Genomic DNA, 20,137 nt, shown 5'->3' on the forward strand with positions numbered 1-20,137 from the left:
ACAGCCAATGTGAGCTCACCCCATCGCAGGGACTCGAACTGCTGACCTTCTGAATCGGCAAGCCCAAGAGGCTCAGTGGTTTAGACCACAGCGCCACCCGTGTCCCTGTGGCGGTTACTGTATCTGAAGGTAAAACAAACAAATGAATGAAGTGCCAGTCAAAACTCATATTGTAGAACAGTGATCCAAACACACCTCTTCTCTATGGCCCCCAAACATATGAAAATGTAAACCACGTCTTTGGGGTTATAATTCATTATAAACTATCTGTGAGTGTTTTGCATATATTTTTCTTGGAGCTGTGCTAAGCTGTTCTCTTTGGGAAAGAGTTTGCTGTTTTCTTTGTGTTAAATTTAATCAGCTTCTCTAAATAGATCAAAAATGGCACAGAGGAACCCAGATGCTACACAAAGCCATATAAACGCAGCTTCCAAATGTTGGTTTAGATAAGAGGTTTATGTATTTTATTACTTCATTATCATATATCATGGAAAAAAACTGTTGCAGCCAAGTTAATGATTTTTGGAATATGTAAGGGATGGTATAATGAAACTCATTGCACTATCTATGTGCTGTTCATTTTGAGAAATAGTAACGGCTTGATAAACAGCCACATTTACTCTAATGCTCAGCGCTCATCTATGAAACAACAAAATGACGTTAGTCTAAAACTCTGCTGAACCAATAAATAAAATTCCATGGTCTCGAGGTGCTTTAAATCAAGGTCATTCATACACAAGGTCACTGTCAATTATGTCATCCAGCTTTTACAGTCCACAGTGAGACAGCTAGCTGCCTTTGGGTATCAACGTGAGCAGGTTTTATTTACATAAAATGAGAACTCTGTATCCGAAGGCAGGATTTTTCTCCAGTTGTGAATATGTAAAGAATTAAAAGCATCACCAGAAAATGTTTTGAGTCTAATGCTGGAGGTACATGTCAATGAAATCATGGGTTTTCACATGGAGAATTGCGATTAAATCCTTTCACACAATCTGTAGTAGGAAATGTTTCATCCCTAGAGAAATGTCATATTGTGTTTGTCCATGCCTGGGTTTGTGTGCCTGGTTTCAAATAAAGGTTAAGGTTCTTGGTTCTTCTTCCCAGTGAAGTCCATTAGGATGAATGTTATGTACTCAGTTGAATAGGATCCAAACTGCAGCAGTCTGATTGGTCCTAGAACAATAGGATCCAAAAGGCAGCAGTCTGATTGGTCCTAGAACAATAGGATTCAGAATGCAGCAGTCTGACTGGTCCTAGAACAATGCAGCAGTATGATTGGTTGGCAGGAACCACCCAATCATGCTCCAGATAGAAGTGAATCCACAACCTGATTGGCTTACAGTAGAATTCCGGAATTAGCCAATCATGTGCAGCCCATTGTGTAAATAATGTATATAAAGCAGATACTTTGAGGGGACATTCATTCATTCCTCCTCACCACTATGAGCTGAATAAAGAGCATGAAATCACTTTGCGACTCTGAGTATATTTCAATGAAGCAGCCTGAAATCACTCAGAGTAGTCTGAAATCTTGACTAGGACTGGGCAGAGGCACCAGCTTCTCAAGTTGATTGGGGGGCCTGATGCGACGTCCTAATGTTGTCACAAGGAGCCATGGGATAGAGCCAAATGCCCTCTGAACATTGAGGGAGTCCGGCCCTCTTAAAAAAATCAGGGGGGCCAAAACAGCCTCAGCCCCTAGGAGCTGGCATGTATGGACCACGGACTAAGTATACCATAATGTATAGTAAATGTATGTGAGAGAGTTTCTGTGTGTGTATGTGGTTGTACTGTAAACAAATCCATTTTGCATCTAGGCTGCTTTGCTTTTAAACTGTGGGTGAAACCCAATGTTGTGTGAGGGGGCTACTGCTTGTGCAAGAGGACTTCCTCTTCCTCTTGGGGTGTTCCTTGGTTAGAGCTCCAGAGGGGAGGAGGGGAAGGGGAAGTCCATTCCACTCATGCACTGACAACTGGCTATCACCCTGTGGATTTTAAAATTTGTTGTTGTTTAGTCATTTAGTCGTGTCCGACTCTTCGTGACCCCATGGACCAGAGCACGCCAGGCACTCCTGTCTTCCACTGCCTCCCACAGTTTGGTCAGACTCATGTTTGTAGCTTCGAGAACACTGTCCAACCATCTCGTTCTCTGTCGTCCCCTTCTCCTTGTGCCCTCCATCTTTCCCAACATCAGGGTCTTTTCCAGGGAGTCTTCTCTTCTCATGAGGTGGCCAAAGTATTGGAGCCTCAGATTCACGATGTGTCCTTCCAGTGAGCACTCAGGGCTGATTTGCTTAAGAATGGATAGGTTTGATCTTCTTGCAGTCCATGGGACTCTCAAGAGTCTCCTCCAGCACCATAATTCAAAAGCATCAATTCTTCGGCGATCAGCCTTCTTTATGGTCCAGCTCTCACTTCCATACATCACTACTGGGAAAACCATAGCTTTAACTATACGGCCCTTTGTTGGCAAGGTGTTGTCTCCACTTTTTAAGATGCTGTCTAATTTTAAAATTAGCCATTGACAATACTTCATTATGCTTCCTTAAATTAACCAACTAATACCTAATATGGGAATACAGGTTGTGTATGAGGCAGGGCTGGTATTGCAAACTCTTCTGGAAGAGGCCATGTTATGACATCAACACATTCTGCATTTTCTCTCTCTCCGCCAGCAGGCAGCCATTGTTGCAGTACAGGTGCAGGGAAACACATGTCTTGATAATGTGACAACCTGGATATGTCATTAGTGTAGCTTCCAGATGACCCTTCATCATGATTTCTTTGCAGGAATATTAGACAAAGTTGGCTATTTAATGAGCATTCGCTCTCAAGGCTTGATCATCACAATGTGCTCCATATGGGGCTAGCCTTCTGCTTTTTCTGGTGCCCAGTGCTGCGACTAGATTGTTGATGGGAACATGTCAGCACATAACACTGGTACTTATTATACTTATTATACCATATTATACTGGACCAGGTTCAGGGTTCTTGTCTTAATGTACAAGGCCCTTGGGTGCAAGATACCTTCAGCACCTCCTGATGCCTTATATCTCTGCCCAACCACTGTGATCTTTGAAAGGAATCTCAGTCAGCCCCCCTCTCCCCCATGGTTCAGATACATGGCTTGTAACTACCAGAAGCTGTGCATTCAGTATTTGGGGCAAAATCCTATAGAACCCCCTTCGAGTTGAGATTAGATAGGCACCCTCTCTGGTAAACTTCAGGTGCTTGAAAAAGACTTTCCTATTTTGGCAGGCATTAAAGGTAGTTTTCTGTTTCTAGGATAGATTTTAAGTGTCCTTATTCTAGAGGGTTATTTTGTTTAAACATTTTACGTGCACCACATAGAAATTCTGTGTTTTAAGTGGGCGATGTGGTGCTCCCCAGATATTGCTGGACTTCAACTACCATCATTCCTGACTATTAACCAAGCTGGCTGGTACTACAGAGAGCAGGAGTACAACAACAGATGGAGGGCACCATGTTAGCTAACCCTCCATTACAGGAAAGCAAATTTAGGTGAAACTTGAGGGAGAAAAAAGCCAAAATAATTAAAGGTGTGAAACACAAAAGGCCTATATTTAATAGGTTTGCATATGCAATTTACTCAGACCATCTCATATCTACAGTCAGAAATTCTGCCAGCTATGGTGATACAATGAACCGTTCTGACAGCTCTCTGTGGCACGGTACATTTCATTGGTGCAAGTTTAACACGGCTCAGCAGAAAAACCAGGAGTGAGTTATAGAGGTCAACCAAAACAAGCGTAAATAAAGCCTTTTAGAGTGTGTTAAAAGTGTTTTTATTGATACTGGGCTTTATCTTCAGGTGCTTTATGCCATGTTAGCAGTTCCCTGATCTCTCCAGGCTGATCAGAAGTAGCTGTTCCCTTCCATGTAGTTAATAATTACTTCCCATGTTACTTTTTAACTGGGAATGGGGGGGGGGAATTTGATCCAGTTTTCATTTAAAGACAAACTTGCTTAATTCACACTTAACAATATGCAAATCAAAACACAGCCAACTCAAAATTTGCACTTCTCCGAAGGTAACTTCTCTAGTCAAGTGATGTGTATGAGAAATATCTATATTGTACATGTCATGATGTAGCATTATTCCCAAAGAGCAGTCTGTTCCGAGAATGGAGCCTGAGCAGCCACACTGTGGAAAGCCATTTCTGTTGTTTTAAAAAAGAAATGAACAAACTGAGAGCACCTTGAATTTGAAGTCAACGATGAACATTCTTAACAATTTGTCCATTCCCCAAAGATTAATCCAATCATCAGAGGACATTCTCCTCAAAATGTATGAAAATGACTGGGCCAAATACTTCAGCCAAGGACTAGATTTGAGTGGAGATGGGAAGTGGGAGAGAACCTGGCAGGTTCCCCATAATAAAGTGAAAAAACCATTTTCTTTGTGTAGTATTTACAGCAGTGTTTCTCAGATTTGTGTCTCTGGCTGTTTTCGGACTACAATTCCCATCATTCCTAGCTAGCAGGGTCAGTGGTCAGGGATGATGGGTATTGTAGTTCAAAAACAGCTGGGGGGACCCAAGTTTTTTGGGGAGGGGACTGGTTTACAGCAGGAGATAGGATGTGCATGCAGTAGACCAGGGATGTCCAACTCCCAAGAGACTGCGATCTACCCACGGATAAAAAAATCTAGCAGTGATCTACCCATTTGGGGGGGAACCCAAAGTTGCTGAGCTAGGGAGGCAGGCCAAAGTTGTTGAGCTTTTTTGAAATGCTTACCGAGTAGTAAACACGGCAGCGATAACTCTGTCTTCCTTTTTTGCAATCATGCGCGAATGAAGGGAAGAGCGAGGGGGCGGGGGCGGATGCCCTTTTTCCCCTGCAGAGGAAAGTGAGCCCGCGATCAACCACGATCTACCACTATCACCCGGGGATCGACCTGTCAATAGCGGTTGACTGGTTGGAGATCCCTGCAGTAGAAGTTTAGTATAATACTAAACTTTCAACTTCTTGAGACTGAAAAGAAGCTTTTGCCCAATTAATAATGTCCCATGAATTACGCCACTCTTAATTTGATTTTCAAATGCATCATGAAGAAGAAATCAGCTTACCTACTACAGGTTTGTAAAAAAACCAAAAACCAAAACAAGCACAGACCTCTAGGCATCTTCTTTGTCTTCTATGTAGGCAGGCTTTATATAAATAAATCCTATTAGCAGCAATATGTACTGCAAGGCTAAAAACAAACAAACAACCACCATAGTCTTTTGGGCTGAAAAGGAATTCAGGGCACAAAAGACACTCACAGAGAGAACAGAGATTATCTTTTTGGTCTTAATAGAATAGGGCAGAGCAGAAAGTGGGACTGTCTGGATAAAAACAAGAGCTTGGTCCTCTGCATATTTACTCAGAGTTTCCTGGCCTGTGGATGGAACATGGGTGGTGATGTGGGTTAAACCACAGAGCCTAGGGCTTGCCGATCAGAAGGTTGGCGGTTCGAATCATCACAACGGGGTGAGCTCCCATTGCTCAATCCCTGCTCCTACCAACCTAGCAGTTCGAAAGCACGTCAAAGTGCAAGTAGATAAATAGGTACCACTCTGGAGGGAAGGTAAACGGTGTTTCCGTGTGCTGCTCTGGTTCGCCAGAAGCGGCTTAGTCATGCTGGCCACATGACCCGGAAGCTGTACGCAGGCTCCCTTGGCCAATAAAGCAAGATGAGTGCCGCAACCCCAGAGTCGGTCACGACTGGACCTAATGGTCAGGGGTCCCTTTACCTTTACCTAATCCTTTAGGAGCTCAACTCTATTTCTTCTGCTGCTTTCATTGATGGTGCTGTATTTATATCCAATGGAGCTTTCTCTTCTGTAGGATCATAAATAATACACACCCCTAGTAAAAAAAGAAATAAAAAAAAGGTGCTCGCCATTTGATTTAACATGATTTGTCAGTAATGTACTACACTCTCACGGGCACAATCTCAACTGGTACTTACCTATGCTTAGTGCATTTCACTTACTTAAAGTAAACCTAATGCTAAAAATAAGTGTAGATCGAAATGCATATGGTAGTCATATCCCTTGAGGTATATGGGAGACAGGCAGGGAGAGTAGCCTCCAGCAAAAAATCTCATCTAATCAAGTTATGCATTCACTTCCCCTTCTGAAACTGCATGGGTTTTCTGTCCACAGATTTCTGACAACTCTTAAGGGAATCCATAGCCTGTCACAGGAAATTATTCAATTCCTTTTAATCAATGTGATGCATTCCCAGTTTGAAAGCTGTTTTAAGCCACCCGAGCAAATATAAAGTTCAGGTCTGCTGTGTTGCCCTATTGCAAGCCAGGATTCACGTAGCTAATGGTAACAAGGAAATCCAGGTTGGCATCCTGTCCTTATTTAACTTTGGTATCTTGGGTCAATATTCAATTCAGTGTACCAAAGAGAGCAATAGAAGCTTGATCAAGATGCATTTTAAACATTGGACTTGAAGCATGCATCACCTCAGTTAGAAATAATAATGATTGTTGAGCCCATGTTCCTTAGAAAAAAAATCTGCTAATGTTATTGTTGTGCATTAGAGTCAAATAGGCAAAAATTACCTGATTTTACTGTGAATTTTCTTTCATAGTGCAGCTTGCAGGTCAATAGCTGTTTGCCTCTCCTTTCAGACTGCTATGTTTGTTTTGTGTGTGTGTAGGAGCACACAGTACAGTCTTACTATAAAAGATCTTTGTTCTAGAAGGAACATTTGGCAATAAACAGTGGAAAGCAAGTTAAATCTTCATTTTTGAAAGCTAGCAGTGAACCAGGAAAGCATATCAGTTCCATGACATTGTAACATCTGGGAGGCCGAAGGAAGAAGGCTTGCTCTTTTCTGATCACTGACAAGATCCTCCTTGAATGATTTCCTCTGTAAGCGTTCATTCAAATTATTTGCTGTGGATATTCTACTAGGAGGAACATTTTGGATCCAAGACATTGACTTGGCTTTAACTCACCCCACCCTGAGTGTCCGAGTGGAAGGTGGTTCTGACCATACTAATTGGGTACCCATGAGGCCAAGGCAGCAAGGCAGTTCTGTGGTTGCAGCACCAAGTGAGCGACTTGCTCTTAGGAAGACTGGAGATGAACTGAGACCTAATACATCTCTTCGTTCAGTCTACCTTCCCCAGGCTCCACCACCTTGGCCTGACACCTGTGGTTCTGGCCAGCACTCTGTCCTGAAGACAAGTACTTACTCTTTCTATGACCTTCCTTCTGATGTTCTCCTTGCATTGCTGGGCAGGTCTGATTCCTAATAGTGTCTCTTAAGGACCTAAGCTCTGCAGACTCCAGACCACCAGCCTCAGTTTCCATGGCTTCCAAATCATCAGCCCAAGCTTCTGTAGGAGCACACAGTGAACCTGGTCCAATTCCCCAGTGAGTGATACAGCAGCCCCAGGTGTGGCTGACTCCTCTTTATTCAACTCTGATTCTCTTCTGCTGTCTGTAATTTGAGCACTGATACCATTGTATTACAAAGGTATTATAGATTAGTTGTGCAAGCTTTTGAGCTATGTGCAGTTCTTCACATAAAACGAGTGGCTGAATAATGGTTAGTACTTGCTTCTAGCAGAACTGAAAGCAAAGTCCAACTAAAGGGCAAACATCACTCGTCTCTGGATAGCAAGAAATATATTTATTAGTAATCCTTCTATTCTGGCTTCTAAAGAACTCAGGGTGGCACACTTGCAATGATCTCCTTTCATCCTCATGGCATCCTGGTGGGATAGGTAATGCTGACTTGCTAAAGGCCACAAAATGCACATCATGGCTGCGCTGGAAGCAAACTGAAGATGCCATGTGAAAGCCTCCATCCGTCAGATTATATCAGATTCTGCATTTACAAAAATACAGCCCGGTTTAAATGTGCTGAGCAAAAAAGAAGAAAAGGAATTGCACACACAGTGTCACCGGTTCTGTGTGCATAATGAACATGCTAGCACAAAATACTCCTGAGGCACAGATCACTTCTGTTCTAATGCTGCACATGTAGATGCCAACAGGTGTGAGACCAGGTGCATGGAACCCAGCATGGGTGAGTTTGTTTCACATTTAACCCAGGTCTCAGTCCCATTGTATTCCAGTGACATACATCCCAGTGAATTTGCAATACACTATCTATTTTGGAGACTCGTTATGGCTACCTCTTTTCCACTTGACCCAAAGACAGGTCTTACCTAATGGTCTTACTATGTAAGACAACAATCTGCTAATACTGAAATAATATACTAAAAATGAAGCTAAACACTGGAGAAGGCAGCAAGAAACTAGCTGAAATAGATAAGACAATGCAGTTATATATATATATCTCTACTCAGAAGCAAGCACCACTTCAAATGGACTCATAACACCATCCAAACCATGTATACTCAGAAATAAGACCTATTGAATTAAATTGGGGTTACTCATCGTTAAAGAGGATTAGGATTTTAGCATAAACTTCAGATTTTATTATAGAATTGCATTCTAAAGGCATTTTAAAATCAAAAGTATGAGAATTAATTTAACAAATATTGTTTGCTAAAGAGTTGCATAGTGAAGGAGAAAAAGGAGAAAAAAGCATGAAGCATGAGAGGAAGAAGTCCAGCATGTGACAAATAATAAGAAGCAGAAAAATGGAAACGAAGGAAAGTAGACTATAGAGAAACCAGAGATGAAGGCGAGCAGGATCTAGAGAATGAATACATTTTTTACCAATTATTTTTATTGATTTTCCATAACTTTTAACAAATTGTCACCAAATTAATACAAATTCAATGCAAATTTAAAAATTGACTTCCCACCCACCCCAGATGTCACCTCTATTTTCCTTCCTCCTTTGCTGCTCCCAATAAAATAACTTTTCCAGCTATAATTCAAAATACATTCATCCCTTCGCCTCTACACCTGTTCAATTACAAATTTCTGCTACGGCTTTTATACATTGTTATAACCTGTCCTCAAAATACCTGAGTAGAGTAAATCCTCATCTATCTATAATAGTTGTTCATCAATTTTCAAACATTTCCTTCTGATACCTCTTGAGTAACACTTTACCTGAGGAAAAACAGATATTGCTTCCTCCCAGACAACATACACACATTCCTCCTTAACATGGCCTTGAACATTGCTGTCTGAGATCTGGCCCCAGTAATCAACAACTCAGCCTCACTGGTGCAGAGCGTGAAAATGAAACCCCTAGAATTTTTTTGTAAAAATATATAATAAACATCCCCCCCTTTAATACTGCCAATCTCCCAGCATCACCCACCCTTCAGATTTTGCCAAATTTAATCCTCAATTTTACATCCAACCAGCTCATTAATAAATACACACAATCCATATTTCTTCTTTTCTGTCTGAAAGTCTCAGAAGCCGTCAAGTTGGTATACACTGTGGTCCATCCTGTCCCTTTCACTGTTCTTATTTCCAACTTCAAGCTTCTAGAGGGTGGGCTGATGTAATCTAAACAAAATCCATATCTCCTCTCCATCCTCCTCCCTAAACTAATTAATCTTCCTGCAGTCCATCCTGCCAATCCTCAGTTCCATTATATCCAACTCAACAGTTTATTCTCTTCCAAGTGCTTTACAGACAGTCAGTCCAGTTGTTACCAAAAAGGCATTAATGGACGACCGCAGGTCGTGCCCTTTTGTTACCCTCAAAAGGATAGGGGAGACATGCCCCTTACCCATTAATCTCCATGGGGACCCCTCCCGGGCGCTGGAGCACCCAAGAGGGCGACTTGCTGGGTTCGTTGCATAACAGGAAGTCCGAGATTGAATACATTTTGTGGCAAGTTGCAGAATCATAAATTGAACGTGAAAAGGAAAAGGTAACCACTGAAGAGGAATCAAAGGCAGAGAAACATGATCATATTTGTGTGAGGAAAAATAAGGCAGGTGACAAAATGAAAGCAACAAGAGGGTAATTCAGAAGACCAACCAAAAGAGCACTGCAATAATCCAAGTGTCAGAAAATAAGAGAATGATTCAAAGGATGGACAGAATAAACAAAAAGAAATGAATGAATTTTAGCTGGCTTTGACAACCGAAAATGACAGAGCTTAGCTGAAAATAAAGTCTGTGAAGAAAAAAGAAGGAAAAGGTTCTGAGATCTCTGGTTGGAAGAGAAGGACAACTGATAACATCAGCCATAAATCAAAGAAGCAGAAAGAACGGGAAGAGAAGAGACAGGAAAAGTAAGATATTCTGTTTTCTGTTTGAAGATTTAACTTCAAAGAATGAGCAGGCTGCCATGTGGAAGCAGCAAGAAGACATGACGAAAGATTGGCAAAAGAAGAAGACAGATCAGAAATAGAAAAGAGTAGCTAGATATCGTCCTGAACATGCTGATCAATATGAAAAGACTAAATGAGAGAATCTAAAACTCTAATGAAGGTAAACAACAAGAATCAAACGGCCTGAATCAGAACCTTTAGGAATTTCAAATAATAGAAACACAAGCATTGTTAAAAAAAAAATTTAATGCAGAGGAGAGATCAGGAAGAGATCAGCATACAAGGGGCATTCAGATAAATTAGCTAAGGAAAAGAACATTGTTTCTGTTCTGTTAGCATGAAGATCTGATTGATAAGACTCAAAAAGAGTATTTGATAAAATTCAAATAAGATTTGTTCAAGTAATTAAGAAACAAAGGGAGATATCCAATGTTAGTGATTCTCAGAGTAGGCCCACTGAATTCAGCAGACAACCACTGATTTAAATGGGTCTGCTCTAAGTTTGACTAACACTGGATGCCACCGAAAAGCAAGATGAAAAACTAGCCAATAGCAAGTGAAGAAGAATCAACCATTGTTGACACTTCTGTGTTCTTAAATTAAAATTAGAATTAAAGGTCAAAGAAAACTAACCAGAAATCAAGGAGGGATTAGTTAGAGAAAGAAAGCAAAATGAGCTAAAGCAATATATTTAATGAGAAGAAGAAGAAATGGGATGAAAAAGGACTGGATGTAGGTTTGGGTGAGGACGAAACCAGAAAGATCTTCTGAAGAAATAGTAGAGAAAGAAGAAAATCATGAGGCATAGGGGGAGGCATAGGAATTTGCCTTTTAGCAAAGCATCTTCCTTTATTTCTTCTGCTTGTTGCTTTCCTTCTTCCACTGCTATTTCTTTAGATGATCTGTCCAGCTCAGTATTGTCTATACTGACTAGGCGTCTTTTCTAGCCCTGGAGATGCCCAGGATTGAATGTGGGACCTTCTCCATGCACTGCAGGTCCTCTGCCAATGAGCTATGACCCATTTGGTTGAGAAGGTTTAGAAATAAGAGTTCTATAAAGGACCAGGAGATGTAAGTTACAGAAATAGAAAAGTCAGGAGCTGCTGATTTATTATGGTGGGCAGGGGAACTAAGCAAAAATCCGAGATGTGAGACGTGGGGAGGGGATGAAAAAAGGTAGAGCACAAAATTAACAGTTAAAAAGCAAGGAGAAGAAGGAAAAGAAGCAATTTGTTTTGGCAAATACTAAGGTTGAGCAGGTGGAAGAAGAAAAGAGATGTACATTAATTTATGCCACGGAGAAGAAATGTGTTTAGTCTTGCCCCATAACTTATAAAGCAGCCCAAATTCATTACTGAAGTTACTACAATGAGGAACTAAAGGCAAAGTAGGAGAAGGATGACAGGAACAATATAGGAGAGCAGTTACATAGGGAAAGAGGAACACTAGAAGAAGATGCAGGGAATAAATAAACAGGAGATATCGACCGAAGGACCTAACAGGGGTGAAGGCATCAAAATCCAGATTCTGAAGGTAATTCGATGATCTAGTAAGAGGTTTGCACAAAGAAGAATGAGAGAAAAAGAAGGTGACCATCAGAAAATGGAAATATAGAAATAACTGTTATCAAATCCAAAACATGATCTGTGAGTGAGCCAAAGAGGTAGAAAAATTGAGGGATGGGGATACAAACCAGAAAGCGCAAGATGACATCAAGCATCTGATTCATCAGAGTTATTGGAGTAGATACTGAAAACTACCACAAGAACAGGGAAACAACGGAACCCAAAGTTCAAAGTCAGATAATAAGTTAGGTAAAGGACCGGGGAGGGGGGGAGTTACAGCAAGGACAGTTTTGTTCTGCAAAACTTAGGTTATAAATCATATGGGGAGCATTGAGCAGTCTACACATTTCAAATTTCATCCTCCAACTCATAGAGAATAATGGGCATCACAACACAGGGCTTAGTAATTCCATCCTGCTTTTGTGTAGCTTTCCCACACAACCAGCACACTCAAATAGATCTAAAAAGCCATGCATTAGCAGGAGCCACATAGATGGAGCTCTTTCATTTGACTTTCTCACCAGGGTGGTGTTCAATTCTAAGTAAAAGTAAAAGTTTAAAAAAAGAAAAAAGCAGCATGTGGTGAAGTGCTTTCAAACTCTGGTTGTAAATACTGCTAGGAAACCCCCTCCTGTCTCCTTCACACAATGCTACTGAACACAATGAAATAGTTTTGAATGACATTTAAGCAACAGCCATTGATGGGAGCAGCAGCCAGTTTTCTGAAAACCAAAGCAAGCATTATCTGCCCTCCAAAAATCATCTGCCTGGTATATGTCTCTTGCTCTTCAGAAACAAATACAGTGGTACCTCAGGTTAAGAACTTACCGGTAATTCGTTCTGGAGGTCCGTTCTTAACCTGAAACTGTTCTTAACCTGAGGTACCACTTTAGCTAATGGGGCCTCCCGCTACCGCCACACGATTTCTGTTCTCATCCTGAAGCAAAGTTCTTAACCTGAGGTACTATTTATGGGTTAGCGGAGTCTGTAACCTGAAGCGTCTGTAACCCGAGACACCACTGTATATTGTAATACATGCACAACTTAACATTGCAAAGAGAATTACATAGAATTGTAGCATCAAATATTAAACTCTTTGGCATGGAATGCCACCACCCAATGTCGGTGAACCTCAGTCCTGTGCATATGTATGCTCAAATGTAAGTCTCACTGTATTAAATGGAGCATACGCCTAGTTTGTTTGCGCAGGGCTGAAGCCCTAATGGATAAGGATCCACATGTGCAAATGAGGGTCATGCCTGCAGTTCCTTTTGCCAAATTCTTATCAGGCCTTGGGATGACCTAGTTTGGTTCAATGAAATTCACTGAATTAGTTCAAAAATTTCTGAACTGTATCTGAAAATAGTTCCCATAATTGCCAAGTGAGCTAAACATGAATTAAGTTCATTTTTGGAGCAGAACTTTGAATGATTTCTTGTTCATCTTCAAGTTCATTTACACTTTGGGCCTTTTAGTTTAAAGATCCTAATTGTTGGGGGAAATAAATGAAACAAAATTCACACACATATGTGTGTGTGTTTAGATGTTTTCTTAGACTTCTTAAGTATGTTTTATACTTTGGCACAGCAGCTTTGTTTTGCAAAGGGACAGCTGTGAGCCAGAATTAGCTCCTTTGCAGACATGTTGAACTTGAACTTGTTTGTTTTTAAAACAAACTTCCTTACATCTGGTACCAAGGATTGATATAGGGTTCCTTCAGTGTGCATTGGGCTCCATGTTATAGTACCAAATGCATGGCCGATGCTGTCCATTTTGACAGTGCTGATCATATCATTTGGAGAAGGTTGGGGACTGTTCTCTCACTATCTTCACAATGTGTCTAGGCATGCAGACCACTACTAAACACCAGGATCTTTGTTTCAGAGCCTGGTATCTTTGTGTGCGTGTGGCGGGGTGTAGCATGCAATTTAGCTACAGAAGTTCACCACTGCACTGTGTGAAATTGGAAAGAACCTCTTCTGTTCTTGAAGGGGCCAAAAATCATCTCAGTCGCAGCTACTAAATTGATTTTGAAGGATAAGGAGGCCAGTCCGTCAATACGGCATAAACCTGGCTGTCAGATACAAACACTCTCAGACAAAGAGCAGGCAGCCTTCTCCATGGAAAGGGATAAAGCTGAATTCTTACAGACCAGAGGACATTGTGCCATAACAAAGAGCATCAACTGATATGAAGTTTGGCTCATCATAAAAAGCACAGAAAGCTCAGGAAAATGGATTACTGCTAGTAAAACCAGGGTAGTGCGCCTGAGTCACTGCTGAAGAATATGATCATCATTCCCTTTAGAGACCTCTGGCTGCACATCTCTCCGAAGAATGTGATTACAAATAATATTGGTCACTAACGTATAGGGCTCATCCACTCTATTTTGGGATTTGCTTGAAGGGGATTGACAGCTCTTTGCCAGGGCTGCACAAAAGCAGGCCAAGACTGGTAGATAAAAGGATGAGCATAGTAGGTGAGGCTTGCAGTCCTGCACCCATTTTCCCTGGGGGTGGGTCCAGCTTCTGAGTAGACATGAATAGGACAAACTAAACAATGCTGATTACTAATATGGTTCGTTGTCAAATGGGTGAGAATGTGTGAGAACCTGTTATTTTCCCATGCTGTGTAGTCCAACATCTCCTGTGGTGTTGTCTTACAAAAAATTAGCATCTTTGACGCAGAGTTTGTCTATCGGCATATGTGTCATGAGAAGACTCTAAAATGTTGTGCACATAACTTCCATTTAATGGACAGGGATGTGGTTGGCAGACCTGAAAATGGACCTTCTTATAACCAGACGAAGAAGAATTTCTCTCTCTCGTGTGTGTGTGTGTGTGTGTGTGTGTGTGTGTGTGAACAGATTCAATTTCAAGTCTGTAATGTATTAAATTAGTAATATATTAAAAGACCATTCAGTGGTCTTTTGTAGATGATGAACAGAAAAGTGGATAAGATAGAACCCTGAAGCAGAAAATTCCCCCCAGTACTACATTTTGGATGAGTGGAACCACCACCCTCACCCAACTTGGACAGCCTTTCCAAATTAATACCATGGTTCAAAGTAACAGGCATTGCTGTGAGGACAGGGTGACACTCCCCCATCTTAGAATAATTGAATCAGAAAATTGTAAAGTTAGAAGGAACCACAAGGGTCCCTGCAATGCAGAAATATTTCACCCAATGTGGGGCTCAAACCCACTACCTTGGATTAAGAGTCTCATGCTCTATCCTTGATCCCCACAGAGGTTATCCTGCAGGGTGACCAAGTACCAAAACCAGGCATGGACCCGGATTTCATGGATCCAGAAACCCCATCTCCTTCAAGAGTGCCTGGACCAGACTGGCAACTTATCCCATTTCTTTTACCCTATGAAGTTACTTGGAGTTATAACTTAAGAGAGGAGCCTTTATTTTTGGCACTGGACATAAAAAGCACACAGACTGCGATAACAACAGCTGTAGGTGAACCGTGTAGAATAGAACCAGTTGTGTTCCCTGCCAATTGTGTGCTGTGCCCATCACTCAGTCTCGGCAAGGAAGAAAGATGAGGCAAATTGTAAATGGAATGCCTGTAGCTCTCCAGCCACTTAGCTACATAACAATCCCATTGGCGCTGTAGGAAAGATTCAACTATAAATACAAAGCAAGCCCTCATACATTTACTAACCATTGTTAGCTGTCTTTGAACTGTCAGTTATATACCTAATGGAACCATAATTAGGAAAATGCTTAATATAATGTAGTTTTAAGGTTCATCTCAAAATGAGAGAGATGCCAGTGGATGATGCCATCTAGACTCCTTGACTTCTGCTTCCTTTCAACTGTGATCTACTCCAGAGAATTCTGTATGTAAAAAAAAAAAAAATCAATCCTGAACACTTCTTAACATTTATTCTTACCTGTGGGACATGCATTGATTCCTCCCTCTGACCCGCATTTGCTTTCAACCGCACGCTATTTTTATGTGAAAATCACTTTACAACAGCATTTCCACAATCACATTTATGGGAGGGGGAGGGAAATGGCCCATCTAAATAATCTTGCCCATTCTTCCTACCATTCCTTCCCACCTAGTTTGAACGATATGTTCTGCCTGTGGCCAGCCTCATGGTTGCCTCCGCTTAACATAATTGCTGTTGCAAGCAACAGTTGGAAAGTTCAAACCTTTACATTCTGCAATTCACATGCTCTCTTTCCCTTTGGACATCAGGAAATATTTATGAACCTATGAATTATCAAACAAGGAAATAGATTATTTCCTTTGGAAATCACCCCCACACCCCTTGTCCCTGCCCAAGGGCTTTGGGAAAATGAGCTGAACAGTCCATCACACCCAGAACCATTTGTGTGTCTCTATTTCCATGTGCTCCAGGTCCTACAGATCCATAGAGCCAGGCACCTGATTTTCAAATTTGGCATGAACATCCATGATAACATGGATCCGAGGAGGATCATAGAATCATCGACTTGTAGAGTTGGAAGGGAGCATGAAGGCCATTTAGTCCAACCCCCTGCAATGCAGGAATCTTTTCCTCAATATGGGACTCAAACTCACAACCCTGAGATTAAGAGTCTCTTGAACTACCAGCTGAGCAACCTCAGGAATGGCCAATTAAGCCATTGTTTAGGGAATGCAATGGAAGCCCTCTTGTGCATGGCCCAGCCAAATTTGAGCCCTTATTAATTCCTATTGACTTCTACTAATGCTCCCCTTGAGATCCATGGGAATTTAACTTGGGCTTGTATATGGCCATCATGCTGAAAAAACTAGCTACATTGTCATAATAATTGCCGCACACTGCAGATGCTGCTTCCCACCATTATGCTGTTTGCTGGAGACCTCATTACTTTACAGTTTCCGGCGTGTGAATTGGCTCCTCCCTCATTTGCCCCTTGGAGAAATAGGCAGTGAGGAGTGAACTCTCCAGGCTTGACTCAGGCTGAGGCTAGCAACCCAAAGCAATTCATACAAACACCACAGTGCTCTTTCTCACCTTCTTCTTCTTTGGCACTGGTGGTGGAAGAAAGAGGTGTCTCTTTCCACTCTCCGCCCCCCAATGTCTGGCGCACTGTAGTAACAGCATCCCAAGCACCAGGGAGCAAGTAGGAAATCCTTCCCTGAGGAGCAGGACAGAAGATGGAGGACAACCTTCTTCTTTGTGGCAGCTGGCCCCACTGTGGCAGAAATCGGGTAAAAAGGTGGGTGGGGGGAGTCCTTGTTCAGCTCGAATAGGGTTGAAATCTGAGGAGCTGAGGAGCCATAATGCACAGCTTGTACTGAAGGCAAAGATTAAGAGTTGCTGTGGTTTGTAATCAGGGATTTAAGCTGCAACAATTTCTAGCAACACTAGAAATATTCCTCTGTCCCAACTGCTAGGACTTCTAGCTCCACATATTTACATCCTCTGAACAAGACCTTCACATCATCTTCAAGTTGGGGAACTTTCTCCTATATATTCCAGTCACGTACTTGCTTGTAAATAGGAATTTGACGATTAAATCAACAGAGCTTCCATTAAAACCCAGGTCACTGTGTCCTGTACTACTACTTTTAATACATATCTTATGCCACAGAGCCTAGCAAAGGAAATCTCCTGGATGCACTATAGTAATGAAACCACAATGTGTGTTACGGCAAAAGCCATCCCAGTATTTTTTTTTTCTTATCTTATCCTTGCCAATTATATTATGAGTTATGCCCTATTACTAAATAACTGGCTCTTTCCTCTTATATACCGTAGAATCATTTATGATTATGGAGGCAGTTCTATTTCTGGAACTCCCTCCCAGTACAGATCTGGTTCTCACCCGCATTATGTATTGATTCATGCGCCAGCTTAAGAACCATTTATTTTTGCAGGTCTTCAGAGCATCGCGGGAGTGGCCCTCTTGGTCAACCTGTTTTGTTGATTGCCACATGCTGTTGCATTGCCAATTGTGGTTTCACTTGTGTGTTTTTTAATGCTGGTATTAGTCCCTGTGGGCTCTGTATGAGGAAAGGCCCACGTACAAGAAATAAAAGGAAAATAAAAAAAATAAGAAAGTGTTTATTTAAGTGTACCGTAAACTTGCCAACGTAGAATTATTTTCTATTCATCTTCAGAAGGTGACGAGTCGAAGCCAAGCCACAATGTCAAGCAGCAGCAGCACAGAAACCAGAGTGAACGAGGTGGCATCAAAGGCAACTCAGCGGGAAACCTTTCAATCAGAAAAGGTAACTGAACCAATGCAATGAGATACCATTTTGCCTGTGCCACTTTTGCCTTCTGGTGCTTACAGCATCCGTCCTTGCTTTGGTGGCAAGGAGGAGTTTTATATGGGGCGATTTGCACCTGTACTCATTACCCGTCCCCATTACCCGTCTCAGGAAATAATTGAAGTACCACTGATAAAAGTATTTGTGCAAAAACGTTGCCACTTGGCAGGGCAGGCTTCAGGTTTGTGTGGGCCCTTGGGCGACAGAAGAAGAGCAGTGGATCCCATTGGACACTGCCCCTTCCTCCTTTCACCACAGCTTTCCTTCTTTGACACCTTCCTGTTAACCACACCCATTCCTCCTCAAACCCATTTCCACTTTCTTCTTTGGTCTCTCCTCGTTGGGTTGCCCCATGCTAAACTGGAACAAGTGAACATTGTATGCAATATGCTATACCTACCGGATAGACACTTTACTACAAAAATTAAAGAACTGCTGGTCCAGATGTCTGTACCGGCATGTACGTTTGTATTGCTGTACCCAGTGCTTTTCATTCTCTAGAAAATAAGGTCTGGTACTCGCCGCCTAGAAATGGCTGGAGGAGGGACAACCAAGTGGGCAAAGGTGGGGAGGCGTTCTGCACATGCTCAGGGAAGGAGGCAGCAGGGTTCCAGGATCCTGGAAGAGACTCTTGCCTCATTCCCTAAGCACAGGAAGCACTTGTTCAGTTTTGGGATGGAGGCAGGAAGGCTCTGACAGGGTCCAAGAGCCCTCTCATTTCAGGCTCCAGAATGCTGGCAGGGCCTAGTTCCCTGAGCCCAGGACGTGCTTGTCCAGCTTGCGGGATGAGGTTGTGAGGGTCTGTCAGGCTCCATCAGGATCCCGGCATGCTGCTGCATCCTTCCCAAAGCCAGGCAAGTGTTTCCTGGGCTTAGGGAATGAGGCAGCAGGTAGTCAGGATCCTGACAGAGCCTTGTGCCTTGTTCCCCAAGTCTGGGTAGCATTTGCAGCAATGGAGGTGGTGGTGGCAAAAGTGTGAGGGGAGCGAGGGGGTGGGCAAACAGTGGCAAGATGGGGGGAGAGGTGGTGTGCACTGTCCCTGCATGTATCCAAATTCAGTCACTGATGTGTATTTGATGTTTTCTGCATACAAATAGAAGTTATGGAGTCCTCAAAGCACTTCACATACTTTGTCTCAGTTATCCTTAAAACTGCCCTGTAAAGTAGGCTAAATTATTGTCCCAGTATTATCACAGAATGCTTTGAGATGGTGATGATGATGATGATGACATTTCCAGATACTGGGGCTTAAATTATGGGGATGGGGAGGTGGCGGGAGGGATCTTAAAGAAATCTCTCATCCCCTAACATACTAAGCTTAGCCAAATGATGCAGCCGTGTAGGAGGACTGACCCCTAAAATAAGGGGGGCTGGACCCTCTCTGTCTCCCCAATTCAAGCACTGTCAAGTATTGCTCTTACATATTTATAAATAGTAGTATATACATCAATAAAATACATAAATAAATGCATTTCAAGAGATGAAGAGATGGCAACTTGCCTACCTTGTGAATTTTTGGCAGAGGTGAAATTTTAACTGCTGATTTTCTGTCTCACAGATAACTACAGAGCATCAGTTCTAGTGTAGGAAGGACTCACACTGTTCCCTCCTTAAAGCACTTGTTCCTCCTCCTCCCGGAGTTGCATAAAGCATACAATAGATCAAATTAAAATATTGATTTTTCATTGAGATTTGGTTTATTTAATTATTTTGCGGTGTGTATTTGTGTTTGCAGGTTTCTCATCATGAACAAGCTTTGTCTGAGGCTAAGAGAGCTTCTAACGTCACTCAAAGCATTGAGGAAACAGGTAAGAGAAATCCGAGAATATACTGGGAGGCAAGAAGCGATAGCTACCCTTTCACACAGCAAATTCTGTTGTATGCATATGGATGAAAGACAAAATCCACCCACAATTAAGTCCTGGGAGTGCCATTAATTTTGACTGGAGAACTAAGCACCTACTTAAATATCATCCATCAAAATCAGTGGGACTTAACTTTGGATGGATTGTGGCCATAAAGATTAGAATATAATTAAGGTTATTTACACTCACTCCAGCCCAGA

At 42.0% G+C, this 20,137-nt stretch overlaps 1 protein-coding gene across 1 annotated transcript in view; it reads left to right on the forward strand.

Annotated features, from left to right (window-relative positions):
• XIRP2 (xin actin binding repeat containing 2) overlaps positions 1-20,137 on the forward strand; it is an 88,896-nt gene that overhangs the window by 50,182 nt on the left and 18,577 nt on the right. The window contains exons 4-5 of the mRNA XM_053408781.1: positions 17,920-18,030; positions 19,808-19,880. Coding sequence (XP_053264756.1) covers positions 17,920-18,030; positions 19,808-19,880 — 184 coding nt within the window. The remainder of the gene's footprint in view (positions 1-17,919; positions 18,031-19,807; positions 19,881-20,137) is intronic.

This window comes from Podarcis raffonei, chromosome 1 (genome assembly GCF_027172205.1).
Source record: "Podarcis raffonei isolate rPodRaf1 chromosome 1, rPodRaf1.pri, whole genome shotgun sequence".
In the NCBI taxonomy this organism is placed as follows: Eukaryota; Metazoa; Chordata; class Lepidosauria; order Squamata; family Lacertidae; genus Podarcis; species Podarcis raffonei.